At 40.3% G+C, this 20,735-nt stretch overlaps 1 protein-coding gene across 2 annotated transcripts in view; it reads left to right on the forward strand.

Moving 5' to 3' along the window:
* Positions 1–20,453, forward strand: part of LAPTM4B (lysosomal protein transmembrane 4 beta) — a 187,961-nt gene extending 167,508 nt beyond the window's left edge. The window contains exons 7-8 of one of the 2 annotated variants that reach the window (XR_012244551.1): positions 15,323–16,800; positions 16,995–20,453. Coding sequence is in view for 1 of the 2 variants with exons in the window: in XM_073632017.1 (XP_073488118.1) it covers positions 15,323–15,397 (75 nt within the window). In the remaining variant the exon portion in view is untranslated. Of the gene's footprint in view, positions 1–15,322 lie in introns of both variants that reach the window. The other variant, XM_073632017.1, reaches the window with a different exon arrangement.
* The last annotated feature ends 282 nt before the right edge of the window (positions 20,454–20,735 follow it).

Genomic DNA, 20,735 nt, shown 5'->3' on the forward strand with positions numbered 1-20,735 from the left:
TTATCCACGTCAGTGCTCTAGTACCCTATAATCAAATTGTAAAGAGTGCTCTGGTCAGGAAGGGGGTAAAATCTTCTGGGGGTTAAGCGGTTAAAGTGAACCTCCGAGGTTTAAAAGCAATCCAAAGTTAAGATCCCTGCAATAGAGAAGTGTTTACAGCGGAATTTGGTGGTTCCATCCTCCAAATCCTTATGTCACCGCTGTGTCCTGTAGTGATGTTGGGGGTCTGAGGATTGAAACATGGCGCATAGTTGGGGACACAGGAATCCAACACCTCCAACATGTGGAATGCTGACGAGTCTTACAGAGGCTGCAGTGCTGGATAAATCATAGAGGCTCCCAGAGAGGTGAGTATAATATCTCCAATATTACAGGGGCCTGCCATTGGGAATTCTTTAGGGGCCTGACATGGTCAATGTAAAAGAAACTGAAACTGGAAATAGCCACTGATTCAGAATTTAATTTGCAGGTTTTTTTTAAACCTGACAGGGTTGCTTCAACTGCATACAAAGTCAATTCTGCAGACTACATTTAATTTATTTGTTTATTTTACGGTACTGTAGTGGTATACAGGTGTTAAATATCACTGTTCATTGAGGAAACTGTCACTGGCTTTAGATGTTTAAAGAAATCCTGGTACTTAAATGATTATACTCCTCCTGGCCTGTCATTGACCCTGACAGTGGATTTTGAGCAATGGGCCAACATGAAGCTAACAAGAGGAGAAGTCTGGGAAATATATATAAATATATATATATATATATATATATATATATATATATATATATATATATATATTTTTTTTGTTATATATTAATATTATTATATATTAATATAATATAATATAATATAAATATATATATATATATATATATATATATATATATATATATATATATACCGTATTTATCAGCATATAACACGCACAGGTGTATAACACGCACATTAATTTTAAGAGGGAAGTTTCAGGAAAAAAAATTTAATTTTAAATAAGGAACTTTGAAGCAAAATAAAGGTCAGTGCCCATCTGCATTCTCACCATTGCCATCAATACAGCCTGATCAATGCCCATCTGCAGCCTCACAAGTGCCATTACTGCAACCTCATCAGTCCACATCAATGCAGCAGCCTCACCATTGCCATCAATGCAGCAGACTCACCATTGCCATCAGTGCAGCCTGATCGATGCCCATCTGCAGCCTGGAGGGGACAGGGAGAGGGGCGGCCCAGGAGACGGGACTTCCTTTTACAGAGGCCACCAAGTAAACAGGAGATTTTCACTGTATGTAATCTGACAGCGCTCGTCCCGCCCCCCCTCCCTGTCCCTGTCCTCTCCGAGGCATCTAAAATTGAAGTATTGGCGTACAACACTCACATGCTATTTGCACCCAATTTTTAGGTTGAAAAAGTGAGTGTTATACGCCAATAAATACAGTATATATATACAAATATATACATATAGCACTATTTACATTTTCTACACTACGCACTTCACGTTCTAATGTCTCTTCCACTGTTATTTTCAGTTTTATTATTTCTACTGCGGGAAGCAGAGCAAAGCAGTCCATATTTTAAATCATAAGCACTCTTTTCCATTAGAATTTTGCACAGTCAAGCTATAAGGTCAGAATGAAAGGTTTGAATGTAATTACAAAATATACATCCTGTTATGATTACAAAGCAAGATTGTGCAAGATAACGCTTAGTGCACAGAATAGATACAGTTCATATTCTTTTATAGAAACAATGCCTCTCTACAGTACAATTATTGGATGGAACCCTCCACAGTTTTAAAAGGGAAATTGACAGATTTGTAATTCTAGTTAGCCAATATTGTGATCTAAGCATTTTCGCCAAACAGCACAGCTAGTATGGTGACCTCACTTTTCTTTACTGCAGTTAAAGCTAAATTCCTGAAAATAAAAAACGTAACTGCACATATTTTCCTAAGGGATGATGAATAAGGTAATATGGGCGGCACAGTGGTGTAGTGGGTAGCAGTAAGAAGGGTCGCTGGTTCGAATCCCAACCACGACACTACCTGCCTGGAGTTTGCATGTTCTCCCTGTGCCTGCGTGGGTTTCCTCTGGGTACTCCGGTTTCCTCCCACACTCCAAAGACATGCTGGTAGGTTAATTGGATCCTGTCTAAATTGTCCCTAGTGTGTATGAATGTGAGTTAGGGACCTTAGATTGTAAGCTCCTTGAGGGTTAGGGACTGATGTGAATGTACAATGTATATGTAAAGCGCTGCGTAAATTGACGGTGCTATATAAGTACCTGAAATAAATAAATATACCTACCTTATTATGCCCACTCCCGGCAGCCAGCACTTCGGTTTCCTGTCTTGTGAGTGGACCCCTGGCAACTTCAGGAAATACAGGATTAAAGTCAGAGAGCTGCGACCGCTTGGCAACAAAGCATCCTGTAGGCAAACCAAGCAGTTAACCTTTGCAGTATGGGGGATGGTCCATTGCAAGGAAAAAAGTTTTTTCCTTGGAGTTCAGCTATAAGCAGTACTGCTGGATCAGCAACCAACCACAGCCTTGGATTGGATACTTAGAAAGAGGAAGCTGACGCATGAGGTCATCAGTCTGCTCTACCCTTCCAGAAAACGGAAAATTGTTATCAAATACTTACCGGAATTTTCCTTTCCTGGCCCATCCTCATATCAGCACACAATGTCCTGTGCTGATGGGAGATTACAGCATTGAGCGAAGTCTTATTGATTCAGAGTGATGATCCTTCTCCAGATCTAAAGCCTTTTGTGCAGCAAGTATTTATAAAAGGTTTATGTAACTATACATTTAATGATTTACAGGCCAGCTACTGTATATGTTCTTTTAGAATTCATTGTAATAAATAAAAACAGTACAGTGACAGTTTATAATTATAACTGTGTTATTGTAAGCATAAAATCAAGATGAAAGAATAATTTGCAGGTATAATAATAGTGAAAATATAGTAATCGTACTGCATACGCATTTTCATTCATATTTGTGGAATGTGATAATATGTCGGATTATGCCTGCCAACACTTTTTATGGAACCTGTACTGTTGGATTGTATACTAATATTTACTTCAATAAAACTTTTGAGACAAAAAAAGAAAATATAGTAATCAAAATATAATGATGGATTAATAAATAATTTTAGGTTTGAATAACAAAATCAGTCAGCTGTACTAAAATCAATCAGTACTACAAGCAGTAAAGTTGTAATCTTCATTATTAGCTGAAGGAGACTTCCATGCTTAAAAGAGAAGTATGGGGTTTGGGTTTTGTTCAGATTTATACTTAACTGGGTGGGTGCTGCATCTGTCCCCCGCCGGCTCTAACACTGAGAATTGAGTGATCAGACATCGCTGATTACTAAGTTCTCAGAGCTCCCTGAGCATAGAGCTGGTGACTGTAAGTCAGAAGCTCTCTGTTCTGCCTCCTCCTCGCTCACTGGAATGCTGGACTGTGGAGGGGGCAGGCTCAGGATCTCAGCAGCTCGCTGAGAGGCTGAGCGGGTGCCAGTTCAGGTATGTGGGCGCATCCCAACCATATCGCCACAATCCTTCCCGAGCCTGGACCTGCTCAGTGATGTCAGTGACGCTGTCTGCTGAAAACGGGTCATAGAAGTGCAGAACGAATGGCACTCCTGCAAACCACAGGAGGAGTACAGCCAAACAAGCTTCCGTTGTACTTCTCCTTTAAAGCAGTATTAAACCCAGTGCATGCATTTATTATATTGCAGCTTACCAATTCTTAGATGTGGTGGCTGCATTCGTTTTCTTTTTAGGCTTTATTTCTTCTATTTTCATCTAATTGTTCAGCTAGTTGTTTTTCAACAGAAAATCTCTCTAGCAGTTACAGGGATGAGACAAACCATTTAACACTGACAATGGTGCATAAAATGATCAGCTTTTATATATTTATGTAAAACCTTTATTCCAAAAGGGAAAAAAATGTTAGCTGTAACTGCTTATAAAGTGTGAGCTGGAGTTTGGCTTCAATTTGTTAGTGTATTTAGATCTGCTAGTACATCTAACACTCCCCCCCCCAGACTGACAATGCTGCTATCTAAATCTGCCCCCTGTGCTCCTTCACCCAGAGTGGTGTCTGTATAATCAGTGTTAAATTTAGTCGACTAAAACGACTAAAACGTTTTAGTCGACTAAAATGACTAAAACATTTTAGTTGACTAAATGAATACTATTTTAGTCGACTAAAATACGACTAAAACTAAAACAATTGAGATGACTAAAATACGACTAAAACTAAAAGCCATTTTAGTCAAAAGACTAAAATGAGACTAAAACTAAAATGCCATTTTAGTCAAAAGACTATAACTAAAACTAAATTGCAATTACTGAAATGTACTGGGAATTTTAGTCGACTAAAACGTAGGACATTTTAGTCGACTAAAATGTACTAGAGATTTAGTCGACTAAATACGACTAAAAGTAACACAATTGCAAAAGACTAAAATGGGGCTAAAACTAAAATGCCATTTTAGTCCTAAGACTAAAATTAACACTGTGTATAACAGTGTTTCTCAACTCCATTCCTCAAGGCACACCAACAGGTCATGTTTTCAGGCTTTCCATTATTTTGCACAGAAGATTTGATCAGTTTCACTGCCTTAGTAATTACCACAGCTGTCATCTGAGGGAAATCCTGAAAACATGACCTGTTGATGCGCCTTGAGGACTGGAATTGAGAAACACTGGTGTATAATATGGCTAGATCTCCAGGGGAAAAACAGAAGGAAAAAAGGCTAAAAAAAAAATAATACAGCCACCACATTTAATGATTAGTAAGCTGGAATATATTAGATTTTCGGTTTCAATACAGTGGTGTAGTGGGTACCACGACACTACCTGCCTGGAGTTCACATGTTCTCCCTGTGCCTGCGTGGGTTTCCTCCGTGTACTCTGGGTTCCTCCCACTCTCCAAAGACATGCTGGTAGGTTAATTGACTTCTGTCTAAGTTGGCCCTATTATATGAATGTGAGTTAGGGACCTTAGATTGTAAGCTCCTTGAGGGTAGGGACCGATGAGAATGTACAATGTATATGTAAATCGCTGCGTAAATTGACGGCGCTATATAAGTACCTTAAATAATATTAATAATACCACTTCAATATCTTTCGATGTTCTTACATGTGCAATATGGTAATAAATAATAAAGGAGGCTTGTGGGATGAAAGTTCCCATTTTTGGGCCCACCTGATTAAAGCTACATCCCCGAGGGGACTTGTAATTGACAGTAGAGAGAGTTGAGAGTAGAAGAAACAAGTCTAATTTTACAGGAAAATGACCTCACTAGGAAAGTTTCCAGTGAGAAAGCTCCAATCAAACATATCTAATCAATTGACTTGTCATGCTTTACCTGCGAATTAAAGTGTGCGTATTTTCCACTGAGCACAGATGCATTATTCAGGAGAAGGATCGATGACACTACTATTGAGGGAGGAGGACTCTGGAGTTATTAGACCTTTGTGTATGGAGGGGTGAGAGCTGATCTGCGCTCCTGACAGCTGGGATTTGCCGATAAAAAAGATTTTGTCAAACTCCCACTTTTTTACATCTACATCTCTCCATTAATATTCTGAACGTGAATAACTATTGAAAACTTGGAAGAAGAGTCTCTCCAGAAAAGATTGGTTTTCTGATATTACACTGAGGTTACGTGGAGTTCTTCCTTAAATAATTAATGAAACGTTAGGTTTGAAAACAATTAGGACACTCAGCGCAGTTTTTGCTCTGTCAGAAAATGACTTCTATAAATAAGTAAACTTTCCAGCTTTCAGAGTCTAATTATCAGGGGACTGTCAGGCACAGTAATAGGTTTGGTAACTAGTTGAGAAGTCTAATGCAGTCATGACATGTGAGTCACTGTGACCTGTGTGGCCCTGGTTCCCTATGAAAATATCACCCTTGATTAACACACCGCACTTCAAGAGTTGTGATTCAATTACTGCCCGACATTCCTGCTACCGATCCCGCCACACTGACCAAGGACAGCAGACAGCATCATTAGCGGGAAGACCTTATTTCCATTCTTCCGGCTATACTAATACCTTCCCATCACCAAAGGGCAAACCCGCTGTCCCAAAATGATATCCACACTGTCATATTGATATGTTCCTTAAACAAATAGATGATAAAATTATACACAATTCCTTAACCGCTTCAGCCCCCCGGAAGATTTGGCTGCTGAATGACCAGGCCATTTTTTGCGTTTTTGGCACTGCGTTGCTTTAACTGACAAGTGCACGGTCGTGCGACGCTGCACCCAAACAAAATTGAAGTTCTTTTTTTCCTCACAAATAGAGCTTTCTTTCGGTGGTATTTGATCGTCTCTGCGGTTTTTATTTTTTGCGCTATAGACAAAAAAAGAGCGACAATTTTGAAAAACAACACAATATTTTGTACTTTTTGCTATAATAAATATCCCCATTTTTTTAAAATGGGGATTAATTTTTCCTCAGTTTAGGCTGATATGTATTCTTCTACATATTTTTGGTTATAAAAATCGCAATAAGCTTATATTGATTGGTTTGCGCAAAAGTTATAGCGTCTATAAAATAGGGGATAGATTTATAGCATTTTTATTATTATTATTTTTACTAGTAATGGTGACGATCGACGATTTTTATCGGGACTGCAACATCATGGTGGACACATTGGACACTTTTGACACATTTTTGGGACCATTGGCATTTATACAGCTATCAGTGCTATAAAAATGCACTGATTACTGTAAAAATGTCACTGGCAGGGAAGGAGTTAGCCACCAGGGGGCGATCAAGGGGTTATCTGTGTTCCCTCTCTGTATTCTAACTGAAGGGGGGATGGGACTGTCTAGGGGAGATGACAGATCACTGTTCATACTTTGTATGAACAGACGATCAGTCTCTTCTCCCCTCAGAGAACCGAGATCTGCAATCCAAATAGGGTTCTATATCCTAAAATAATCATAGCCATCTCATACATATGTATTTCTCCCTATATTTGAAGACTCCATTTATGGAGTCAGAGGGAAGGGGCCCTGATATATAGAAAAAGAAGCTGAAATGTTTCCCCTCAGAGGACCGAGATCTGTGTGTTAACACACAGAGATCCCAGTTCTCGGTGTATCATGAGCGATCGTGGGAGCCTGCCGGTCATCGCGACTGCCGGGCACTCGGATCGGCTCCGGGGGCATTTCGCCCAGCCGTGCCATTCTGCCACAGTAAAACTGCAGCGGCTGGTCGGCAAGTGGTTAAAAGGGATGTATAGGTTTTTCCATATGCTCTTTAGAAATTGCAGAAGAGATCAAATGCATATTCCTATGTGTAATTTGTAATTACATGCACATGGGGGCATCCAAAGTTTCTACATACGCAGGCTCTGTCTCCCACAGTGCTGCAAAGTTGATGTGCTTTACTGCTCCATCTGACAATGTAAGTCTGGGAGTTGGTTGCCCTTTAGAAGACAATGCACTCTCTTTGTGCCTGATCTCAAATAAACCTGAGTAGGTGCAGTGGAATAAAGTGCCCCGCCTAGTGGCTAATCTTCAAATCTATATTTAAAGTGATTATAAAGGAAAAAATAAACAAATAACAAACATGTCTATACTTAGTTGCTGTGTGCAATGGAAATGCACAGAGTGACCCTGAACATCCTCTTTTCAGGTCCCACGCCGGAGCTCCTGGCCCCTCCCCTCTGTCCAGTGCCCCCATGGAAAGCCGATTCCCAGGGGGGCACTGTGTCCATTGACACAGACAGCAGGACTCGCCTCCCTCTAAACATCAATTCAAGACAGATATTGGATAAGATAACCTACTGAGGGCAAAAATTATGGCCATTTCAATACTGGCATGGTACTGTAAATCCTGCTAATTAAGCTGTTACAAGCACCATAAAGGTTGGGATGGGATGGTGGGAAATTATCAGGAATGAAGAGACACATCTGACAGCTGGCTGAAGATCCTGTAAGTGTGACTTATTTTGATTAAATGTGCAGGTTCCCATCTCTTGACTTGTCTCTTCCAGTGTAGCTAGCCAATTAGCTTTTATAAACAGACAACAAATTCCAAGCATGTTTACCAGATATCCTGCCTTCATGTTAAAAACTGAGGACTTCTTTGTACACATTTGCAAATATACAGTATGTGGAAGCCACAGTGCCTATGCCAAGGCTCCTCTGTTTAGTGCGGTCCCAACTTTACAGTTATGAGAGTCTCCAAGTTGGAGAACATATAGCAGTGGATAAATTAAGGGTAGGTTTGCCTGGAGGTAGGGATTAGAATTTACCCCCTCGCACAATTTAGGAAACAGATATCACAGCAGAACTAAACATATTCCATGCCTCCAACACTCATGAGATCCTTTCACCTTTCAAGGCTCAAGGGTCCATACATTATCAACAAAAGAGATGCAGGTAACAATCTGTAATGGAAGTTGCTAAAATTCCATCACTGGACTACTTGTGAGTTTTAAAGTGCTAAATAAAGGTCAACTACTGTATATATATATCAATTATAATCCATGTTTTGATAGATACATATTAAAACATCCCTAAAAATAATGGGCTGACGTAGTTCCAGACGAGCACCTTGTTACATACATCCCTCCATCACCATAACACCATAGGTCGTGTTTTCAACAATATATAACATAGGCTTTCACTGTTACTTGGTGACGGGGTTGAGCTCAACACGTTTCATGAGTACTTCTTCGGGAGGGGCAGAGGGGGTCTTATCTACAATTATACAAATGCTGTTATGCATATCACAGATTACCATCAATAACTACCATCTTGCCAGTGTAACTGAGCTCTTAAAACTTACTCAGTAACAGATAATAATCGAGCCAATGATAAAACCATATAGTTCATTGCCTTTTATGTTTAAGGAGACTGATGGATTTGCAAAAGACCTCGAGAGTATCTCACTGCTTAGGTATGGTCTGTAAAAATAAATACAAAGTCAAAATAACCTGGCCCACAATTTCTAAACCTAATATGCATCACTATAAATAGCAAGGGTCTTATTATTGATGATAATATGTGATATGCTTAACAGTATTTGTAACTGTAGATTAAACACCCTCTTCATTTCCTGAAGAAGTACTCAATACCATTAACAGGCAACAGTGAAAACCTATGTTATATATTGAAAACATGGGATACTAGCGTCACCTAAAGACGTACGATTGTACGCAATGCATCGGGGCGGAGCTGCGATCTGGCGACCATTTCTGTAAGTGCAGTGTGATTTGTTTTTACTTCTTGGGCATTGGATGCATGTTTTTATTTTTAAGACTTGTCCATATTTTAAAATAAAAATACCACACTGTATATGGCCCTTTTGATGTCTTTCTCCTTGCAGTGAGCACTCTCTCCTACTTAGTGGTGGTGATGTAGTTCAGCATCCTTAAGGGATGTGTATTGTTACCATCAAGATAACCCATGAATGTGGAGGTCCATACAGGAGAGTGCATGTTTGATGAAAATACACTGTAGGCTGCATTAGCAGCTGGAAATGTGGTGAGTGTGGTATTGTCCTCATTCACAAGTGGTGGATATTTCAGACGGTGATAATATTCATGGATTGATTCATTGGACTTTTTTGCATGGACTGTTATCTATTTGAGATATACTGTATATTTTTGTTACTCACTTTTTTTCACTATCGTAATCACCAATTGTATTTTTTTTTACGTTATATCACTTTGAGATCCTATTTATGTCTAGGTGCTGCACTTTATGTTGTTTTACAGATTGTTTTTTGGTGTTTGTCTTATTTTACCTTATTCTACTTTAGCGCTGACTCAATACATCTGGTGTGTAGAATATTGAAAATACAATCTATGGTATTAAGGGGTGATAAAGGGATTTATGTAACAAGGTACTATGCTAGCCCTTTATTTTTATGTTTTATATTTCTAATAAAACTAGCTCATTTTATTTTTTGTATGTTTAGTATAAAGGGATGATGTTACCCCCCTACTAAGGGGCAAATACCCTCTGTTTTTAGTTTCAGAATGCTAAGATCTTATACTCTAAGACATTTTTCCTTAGCTAACAATTAAAACTACATTTTCCAGTTATTTCAAAGATGAAAACTTTTAGTGTTAATGACTCAGCATCTCGGGAGAGTTTTCTTACACAGACTTTTAATTAAGCAGCTAATAAAGTTTTCCTATTTGCACATTTTGTAGCACACTTGCAGAGACCCAGGAAAAAGTAATGTGATTCAAGTCTACAGTCAGAGTAATAGAAGTGATTTATGCTCCACATAAGTCCTACATCTATTTCTCGACGCATTGTTGGCTTGTAGCAGATGAACCTGCTCATCAGAGGCTTCATTTAAACTGATAATGGGAAAACATTTCTGGAAAATCTCAGCAATGGTAACAAGATTTTGAATGTGGCCGCTGCAGCTGTGTCTTCCCTTGAACTTTCCACATTAGAATGGGTTTGTCTGCATTTCAAACAAGCATTAGTAGTCCTAACAGTGAAATAGAAAGAAATATTTGTTTCATCATAATAAAACCAACATGAATGGATTCTATATTACCAGGACCAGAAATAACATAAGACTCAGAAGGCCTAGGTCTAGAGTCCCCAGTGTTAGCAGGCAGCTTCTTCCCTTTGTGCCCCAGCTAGGCATTTTTGGCATTGGCTGGCCGAGCACCTGAGAGGTAAATCCATCTCTCTTTACTTTCCTTAAAAAGGAACTGAACTCTCAAAGCAGTGTCCAAAAACAATGGGTAGAGGGCTAATTACTATAGTCCCCAGTATTGCCTGTGGACTTCATTTAGCTGATCTTTTCCCCATGAATTGTTCTGCACTGTGTCCCAATGTGAAGGTCTCCATCTCAGTGCAGGCAAGGCCAAGGGCGTTTCTAGCATTCTAATAGAGGGCTGGTAGGATACTATGATCGTCACTTTGGATCAAATATAAGACTAATGCCCTGTACACACAGTCGGATTTTCCGATGGAAAAAGTGCGATTGGATTGTGTTGTCGGAAATTCCGATCGTGTGTGGGCTCCATCTGACTTTTTCCGTTGAAATTTCTGACACACAAAGTTTGAGAGCAGGATATAAAATTTTCCGACAACACAATCCGATAGTTTAAATTCCGATCGTGTGCACACAAATCCGACGCACAAAGTGCCATGCATGCTCAGAATAAATTAAGAGACGAAAGCTATTGGCTACTGCCCCGTTTATAGTCCAGACGTACGTGTTTTACGTCACCGTGTTCAGAACGATTGGATTTTCCGACAACTTTGTGCGACCGTGTGTATGCAAGGCAAGTTTGGCCCAACAGAAAAAAATCTGATGGATTTTGTTGTCGGAATGTCAGATCAATGTCCGATCGTGTGTACAGGGCATAATACCATCTTATGATCTGAACGATAATGAATTGATCTAAAAACTGTAATGTCACATTATCATGACAGAATAATGAATAGTAGATAGATAGAGGGACAGGGGATTATAGCGGTGCTAGGGTACAACATATGAAAAATGCAAAAAAATTATAAAATTACAAATATTTTATTTCACAATATTCAATACATAGAAAAAACAATAAAATAGTTAGCAGCAAAAAGCATATATGATACGTATGACCCTAATGCGGTAAGGTGGGCCAGATGGGCCAGATGGAGACGGCCTTCGAAGTGAGGGCTCAGTTTCCTACATGTTTCGCCAAAGCATTGGCTTCCTCAGGGAACAAGATTTTTTTGCAATATAAAAAGGATCTGAACAACAGACACCCAGGGGAGGCGAGGCAGAAGGCCCCCGGACGGGGGAAGGACAGGCTGCACCGTATTTATGCTTGCAGGGGGCGCATAGAAAACACTTTTTTTAAAAACAGGTTGATTGATAGGGGGAAACGCCTGGAGATGAATTAGAAAACCAACAGGGACGGCTGGTAAAAGTGTTAAATTGTAATCCAATGAGCTATTGGCAAGGCATGTGACTGTCTCAGACCAATATTCGCATGACTTAATAGTAAGGGATTAAGCAATGATAAACAATGGAAAGGTCCTAATAAGCTGTTTGTAAGGCATGTGAATGTCAAGAATCAGCATTCACAAAATTTGTGTAGGGGTGAGAGGTTGGACAGTGGCAAGGGGTGGACGAGTCCTTGTTGGTGTAAGGAGAGCAGATGCAGGCGTTTCCTGTGTCCCGGAAAACGACACAGGAAACGCCTGCATCTGCTCTCCTATACCAATCTCAGAAAGAAGGGATTTACCTGTGATTGAGAAAACCACAATCAGGTTGCGTCACTTACTACTGAACCTCGGCACGCTTTGTCCCTTTAAGCTACACCCAGTATTCAGTATTCAGTATAGTATTCAATGAAAATCACACCCAACTATTCCTGTGGCGCAGAGCGCTGCACTTTGGATTTTTCTCTCAGCTGCGGGGGCACAACTTAGAATCCTGCACACAGGGCCCACTGCTTTCAGAAAATGCCCCCGACCTGAGCTCATCATTGCGCATCCATTCAAGATGCTTGTATGTGACATCACATACATCACAAGCACGTGGGCTGGATGCGAGAGGTGGATCAGCAGGATGAGTGTGCCAGGACAGGTAGATGTGTCTCATCTTTGCTTCCTGTCACCACTCTGCATATCACGCATATCATAGATTAGAAGAGGGTACAGCGGTGGGGAAAATGAGCAGGAGGGGTTCAGAGGTGGGACAGAAGAGCAGGAGGGTACAGCGGTGGGGCAGATGTGCAGGGAGGTACAGTGGTGGAAGAGATGAGAAGTGGGTCAGAAGAGCAGGGGGTACAGTGTTGGGGCAGATGAGAAGGGGGTTCAGTGGTGGGACAGAAAAGCGGGGGTAGAGCAGTGGGGCAGATGTGCAAAGAGGTGTATTGGTGGGACAGATGATCAGGGGGTTACAGTGGGTGGGCAGGAGAGCAGGGGGAACAATGGTGGGGCAGGAGAGCAGGGGGGACAGAGGTGGGGCAGAAGAGCAGGGGGGTACAGAGGTGAGACAGATGTGCAGGAGGTACATTGGTGGGGCAGATGAGAAAGCGGGTTACAGTGGTGGGGCAGATGAGCAGATGGGTTCAGTGTTAGGACAGATGAGAAGGGGATTCAGTAGTGAGACAGAAGAGCATGGGGGTACGGCAGTGGAGCAGATGTGCAGGGGGGTACAGAGGTGGGGCAGATGAAAGAAAGGGGTACATTGGTGGGGCAGATGAGCAGGGGGGTTACAGTGGTGGGACAGAAGAGTAAGAGGGTACAGTGGTGGGGCAGATGTGCAGGAGGTACAGTGGTGGGAGGGCTGAGAAGGGGGTTCACCGGTAGGACAGAAAAGCGGGGGTTACAGTGGTATGACAGATGAGCAGGGGGTTACAGTGGTGGGGCAGAAGAGCAGGGGGTACTGTGGTGGGGCAGATGTGCAAAGAGGTGTATTGGTGGGACAGATGAGCATGGGGTTACAGTGGTGGGGCAGAAGAGCAGGGGGTACTGTGGTGGGACAGATGTGCAGGAGGTACAGTGGTGGGGCAGATGAGAAAGGGAGTTACAGTGGTGGGGCAGATGAGCAGATAAGTTCAGCGTTAGGACAGATGAGAAGATGGTTCAGCGGTGAGACAGAAAAGCATGGGGGTATGGCAGTGGAGCAGATGAGAAAGGGGGAACATTGGTAGGCCAGATGAGCAGGGGGTTACAGTGTTGGGACAGAAGAACAGGGTGGTACAGTGGTGGGGCAGATGTACAGGGGATTACAGTGGTAGGACAGATGAGCAGGGGGGTACAGAGGTAGGGCAGATGTGCAGGGGGTTACAGTGGTGGGGCAGATAAGAAAAGGGGGGTAAAGTGGTGGGGCAGATTTGTAGGGTAGTACAGTAGTGGGGCAGATGTGCTACAGTGGTGGGGCAGATGAGCAGGGGGGTACAGTGGTCAAACAGATTTGCAGGGGGGACAGTGATCTGAGGTGTGAAGGTGCAAGAATTGGGGCTGATCTGAGGCATGAGAGTGCAGGATGTTAATTTCTCACTACTAAAGTAGTCTACAGCATTTACTTTATAAAAATGCTTTTTGTGATTGAGAGTGTGAAGTTGACATTTTTGGTCATAAAATCGGCACGCTCAATTTCTTTGAAAACACTTTTCGGCACACTGCTCAAAAGGTTGCCTACCCCTGCATTATACAATGTTTTAAAACTCTATATGTTTTAAAAACCCTATAATGCATGGAATGTATTATCTCCATATCTCAAAGGAGACCCTGGGCACTCAGTAGAAGACCTGGAGCATATGCTCTGGGTGAAGGGGTCTAGCAACAACCCTTGGTAGGGCTTTGTTTCCTCATGTCAGGGCATCCAACAACGGAAACAGTGAGCAGCACAGTGCTGACATCACCAAATCTCATTCCAAATTTCCTGACACTAGCACAGGCAGCAGTGGCGTATATCTCACACTACAGATATACAGTTATGAGGCTGTAGGCACAGGAGTGCCTAAGCACACTCACACATGGGGAAATGCACTATTATTTTTCGTGAGGAATTTCAAAGGGTGTTTTTTTCAGGGTACAACTTAGGCACAATTAACATTTCTGGATGTTCCCTATAACATAGCAAATCTTTACTTTTTGAGTTCCTTAGCATTAAATAGCACTAATAGCATTCACAATTGTGGTGACTTTCCCTGTTAAAGAAGAAATATCATAATAAATACTGTATCAAATGGTATAGATGGCTTCTTGCGTAAGAACAGAATATGTTATGTAATTTATTTTTATATAGAGTGTATTGCTAACTCAAATAATAGCAGAATGTCTGAACACTGGAAACCTAAGAACAGAGCTCCACCTGCTCCTCAAACACTATTGGCTTGCTTGTTACTCATCATTGATAGGCTGCCAATTGAGCAGCTATGAGAGATCTGCCTATGCTGACCAAGACTGTGCTTCCACTATAGAATGCACATGCTGTAGAAAAAAAAAATCCTGAACTGTGTACAAAAATTATCTATGACGTTGGAAAACGCAAGCAGTAATTAGCACTTCCAACACTTAAGTTACTTGTTACTGGGAAGGTGTTACTTGCACAAGTATGGCCATCCATAGATTTCAGTTAGTGAAATGCTGACTTTCTTTTACCCTTATCACTATTACTTTGTATTGAAGACTGAATGCTCTTGAAGGCCTCATTCTGAAGAGCAGAACATGCCTGCAAAACTGTAAAAAAAGATTATAGTATATTCTTAGTACATTTTACATTTTATTCCCTGAAAACTAAAAGTAAAGTCATGTTGAATATTTACCATTAAAGTACCTTTTTCTTCCTCTTTTTTTTAACTTTGCAGGTCCTTTTACCTCAATATGAAGACAGTGCAAGTGGAACATCTAAGGAACCTCCTCCACCCTACATGTCAGCCTGAAGAAAAGCTGAAAACCCAACATCAGAAAGAATCAGCAGCTTTATAAATGTCCGAGGCATTGGGGCAATAATACATTTCATCCACTGGTTATATTCTACTGAACAGCAGCACTACCAAATATCTTGTCAATAAGCATACCATGAATTAGATGCACTATGTTCCTATGACAGCTAGAAAATAGCCTAGTCATGTCAATGACTTGGATTTTCGAGTCATTGTGGAAGACTGAACAGAGGACCTTAGTGCATCCCCTACGGTGTTTCCCTTTGGCTTTGTAATGTGACATCTTTGAAACCTATGTGCAAAGTGTTCTGTACAGCATACATACTGTTTCCTTATCCTAAAAACCGCACTTACCTGGTCCCATTGCTTTTAATAGAGTAGCGATGTAATGAATTCATGTTGATATTGTATATACTGATTTTAAGGGTACTTGCACATTTGCGTGGACTGCTTATCCATCTTCATTCCCTTACTTTTGCTCTTTCCATACTTTTTGTGTATTACTTTAACAAAGTCTTCTAATAAACAACATTTAGACAATGTATAGCTGTAGAACATTGTAGATTAGATATGGAACATTGTATATCAAAATCATAACCAATATTTAGGCTGCATGAATTCACTTTGGTCTTTGCCAACCTAACACACTCTGGTCCAAATAATAGTTTTTTTTTAAGCTTACAGAATATATGGCGTTTGCTATGTAATTTCATTACAAAGTGAAATTAAGACTGCATGACCAACCTAAGTAACTTTTTGCATGTCCAAAGATTAAGGTGAACCCAATTTAATATATAATAGTAAAAATAAAAAGTGTTCCCTTTTTTTGATGATTTCGTATAAACCTTCATGACTTTTTATGGAACATGAATGAATGCGGGTGAATTTGGGCAGGTTATCATATACGCTCTCTGTAAATGGAAAATGCATATGTAAAGAATTATACATTTGTATATATATATATTTTGTTTGGGTTAAAGGCTGACTTTAGTGTACTTTGAGGAGTTAAGACATTATCCCTTCCAAAGATGATATAGCTTGCAATTTGCCGTTGCTTTGCTACGTTCAGTCAGATTGATGAATACTCAATTGTCTTAAATAAGAATTTTATTTTGATACACAGTGTGGCAAAGCATTTGGAGTCGATATATTTAGGCATTTTGAATGGCAGAATGCAAGTGCTAAGCATTACTAACTTTTAACCCTTTGAATGAAAATGCAATATTGGCTGAAATATGCAGACATCTGTTAGTTGTTTCTTTTACTCACTGACTTTTTTGTGTTGTCCATTTTTTTTGTTATAATAAATAATGTTTAAAACTTAAAGTGTAATTTAATATTTGCATGCTCATGCCAGTCTGAGGCCACTGATGCATGATGAAACCTAAATATCACCCATGGTCTTTATAAATAATGCTATTTGTTCTCATTTTAAGAAGCCAATAGAACAATGGTATTTGTATCATCTAGGGCAGTGATGGCGAACCTTGGCACCCCAGATGTTTTAGAACTTTATTTCTCATGATGCTTAACTACATTGCAGAGTGCATGAGCATCATGGGAAATGTAGTTCCAAAGCATCTGGGGTGCCAAGGTTTGTCATCACTGATCTAGGGTTTTACAGCCCCAATGAACTTTTAGTTTAAATCAGTACATTCCAGGTTCATTAAAGCAAAAGGTGTTCAAAGTCTTACAATTGATTTTCTTTAAAAGCGGCTATCTCCTGACTAGAAAAGCCTGTCCCCTGCCAAATCTTTGTTCTCAGTGTAGATGCAGTGGTATGTCTGCAGAGAGACCACTGCTTCCACCCACGTGCTGGTAGGAGAGGGCTGCTTGAATGTATTTAGCCAATTTAAACTGAAAGTTCAATTTGGCTTTAACCAAAATGAGTGTTTCTTTTTAATCTTATATATATTTTTTTTTTTCTGAACATTACAAAAGATGTAAATGTAGTGTTTAAGCCTAATGCATATCTTAAGTACTTTTTTGATACTGTCCTGAGTCCTGTTTTAAAAGTTTATATGTATTTATTTTATAAAAAGTCAGTTGTGGCTATTTAAAATGCTGTTTATGCCCAAAATGTGAATGTTTTTAGAGTATAAAACTAGCAATGAATTGTGCATTTCTGTTACTGTTCAAGCACTCCGTTTGGGCAGTAGGTCACATCATAATGTAAGCTTGCCACTAATGTATTTCATATTTATTTATAGATATTATTTACATACAATAACTTATTATAAATTAGCAAAAATATACATTTTATTACACATATTTGCACTAATCTAGTATTTATGGCAGCACCTTAGTCAAGCTCCATTGAGAAGGTTCTAAGTTTATTATAGCCACTGGTTCTGCAATGGATGACCAAACCTCCAGACTATTTTCAGGCAGTGTTTCCCAAACTTTACACCACCATGACAACCTTCAAAGTGTCTGAGTGCCACTTGTACAATAAAAGATGACTATGTGTCTCACCTAGCTCCACTGCCAGCATCCAGTTTGGACATCGCCTTCTCCAAAACGTCCACTGGAAAACATATATTCCCCCTGTGCACTGATAGCTAGCAAATTAGTCTATTCTTGAACAAAGCATGTTTACACAAAAAACTCAGAGCCCTATATTGTATTACTTACAGTGAGGGTGAGACCCACCAGTTGTCCATGTTTCACTTTAGAGAAACGATCTCTTAAAGGGGAACTTTACCCACAACAACTTGATAAAAAATAATGTTCTTTAGCAAGGAACATACATTGAACATAATAATTATGCTACCAAAATGAGTGTGTTTTGTAAATTTCCTCCAGCATTGCTCCTGTTTCTTCTTGCTGGAGGCAGCCATTGTACTGAAGCCCAGAGCCACTGGAACAGTAAATCTTTAGGCTCAGCAGATCAGCCTCTAGTGGCTCTGATGTTTGGCATAGTGCCAAAAAATAGAAAGCAATTAAGCATGTGCAGAGCAGGGTGAGACAGTGTATTACTGAATTTTAAACGGTATAGGTACTTATATATAATGTTTTACATAGATATACCTGCAGAAGGAGCCACCATGACATGATCTAGCAAAACTTTATTTGCCACTTTAAAGGCACTATTTAATGGAATTTATAATATTGAAATTGTGTATGTTACTGAATTGGAAGTGAATATTTGAGGTTACTATATCCATCCTGAACAAAAGAAAGAGAAAACCACTAGGTTGGACTTTGAAGGCAGATTGGACCAGCAAAATTAGTTTAAAAAGTACATATTTTATTTGCATGTGAAAATAGAAAAAACAACACATATGCAAACGTACATAATATATTAAATGCTAAAAAAGGCATATATACATAGTTAACCTAAAACACGGCCAGTATGTGTAAAGTGACCCCCAATGAAGAGTCACAAATACCCAGATGACGTTCACTGATCACAAATACGTGAGCCTCTGTGCGTCTACGCATTTTGCTGGTTTGCTTCTTCAGGACACAGGTAAGGGGGGTATAGAGACAGGTCTCACTGGCCCAGATGCATGGAAATGCCTGTACAAAAATTCTCCCTGGGCGGGCACCGGAGAAACAAAGATAGCCAATCAGGTATAAGTCCCAATTTATCAGAGATAGTCAGAAAATTGTTATTTTAGGGGAGAGGAGAGAACCATATAGAGCGGACAGCATAAGAAATAGTGTTACTAGAATAGCTGCACAGCCAGATCATACTGCTAATAGAATTATTGCCTGACTTTAACACAGGAATTAAGAAACAAGTACCAAAAGGCCCCAGGCGGGGCACTATGGGTCAACAGTATTGTTATTATTATACAGGATTTATACAATATCAATGGAGACAGTACAATTACAATACAATAAAATACAACAGGGTTAAGAGGGCCCTGTTCATAAGAGCTTACAATCTAATAAGGTGGGACAAGTGGTACAAAAGGTTCTAACTGGGGAATGAGGTGATGGAAGTGATAAAAGGTGATTTAGTTGGAGGGGTGATATACTTCACTGAAGAGATGAGTTTTCATGGATGGCCGATAGTCAGCCAGAGTAGGAGGTAGCTGGACAGACAGAGGTAGGGAGTTCCAGAGGCTCTGGAGAAGTCCTGGAGACGAGCATGGGAGGAGGAGACAAGGGGGCTTGAGAGCAGGAGGTCTTGAGAGGAGCGGAGAGGATGGTTTGGGTGATATTTGGAGACAAGATTGGTGATGTAACTTGGGGAAGAGTGGTGAATGGCTGTGCAAGAAAGGAATGGCTGCACATCATGCTGGAGTCTGTCAATTTATTGAAGTGACTGTATGGCACACACCAGATGACGGAGAAAACAGAAGGTTGACGTGTTTCACACAAATATGATGTGCTTATTAAATAAGTTGAATAAGCACATCATATTTGTGTGAAACACATCAACCTCCTGTTGTCTCTGTCATCTGGTGTGTGTCATCTGTTTTCAGTGGCGAGCCGGGGCTTGCACCCACATGTGGAGCTGTAAGTTGATTGATTACTCACCTGAAGCGGAGTCTTTCCTTGTTCTCTAAATGGTTGTGTATGTTTTTGTTAATATTTTGAATTTAATTCACTGGGCGATTGGAAGTCAGTGGAAGGATTGGCAGAAAGATGTGGCAGAGACTGAGCAGTTGGTACGGTAAATGAGTCTGGGAGCAGTATTCCTGATGGACTGAGGAGGGGATAGCCTTTGGAGAGGTAGGCCTATGAGAAGGGAGTTGCAATAGTTTAGGTGAGAGATAACAAGAAAGTGAATGAATAGCTTGGTGGTTTCATTAGGTAAAAAGGGGAACATTTTAGAGATGTTACAGAGGTAAAGTCTACAAGCTTTTGATAGCAATTGGATTTGGGGCTGAAAAGACAGGTCAGAGTCTAGGATTACACCTAGTACCCTGGCGTGAGGGGAGGGATTGATAGTTGCATCATTGATCTTGATGGAAAAGTATTTTACAAAGGTTGGTAACTTTAGACTCTCCGGCTGTGGTGGACCTGTAAGTGGAGGCAGATCTCACTTAGCTCTACCACAGCCAGGAATAGTCCAACTGTTGTTAGATCACACTTTCAAGAGACCACCTGAACTTGCTTATATTGTCAACATGAGCAGATAACCAGATACCAGTCTCATCGTAGGAGAAAATACTTTTCATAGCACATATTCCCAACCTGACATTTTCACTATTCCACAAAGAATGATTGGCTGGAGTCTTGGTTAAACATAACTTTTTCGCTTGATCTAGCTATTATTTTATAACAGAAAAAATGATTAAAACAGAAAAAGGCAGGGGAAAGGGAGGAAGGGTTTTACACCCGATAGTCAAAATTCTTTATGTCTCGAAAATCGTAACTT

The sequence above is a fragment of the Aquarana catesbeiana genome, linkage group LG05 (assembly GCF_042186555.1).
Source record: "Aquarana catesbeiana isolate 2022-GZ linkage group LG05, ASM4218655v1, whole genome shotgun sequence".
In the NCBI taxonomy this organism is placed as follows: Eukaryota; Metazoa; Chordata; class Amphibia; order Anura; family Ranidae; genus Aquarana; species Aquarana catesbeiana.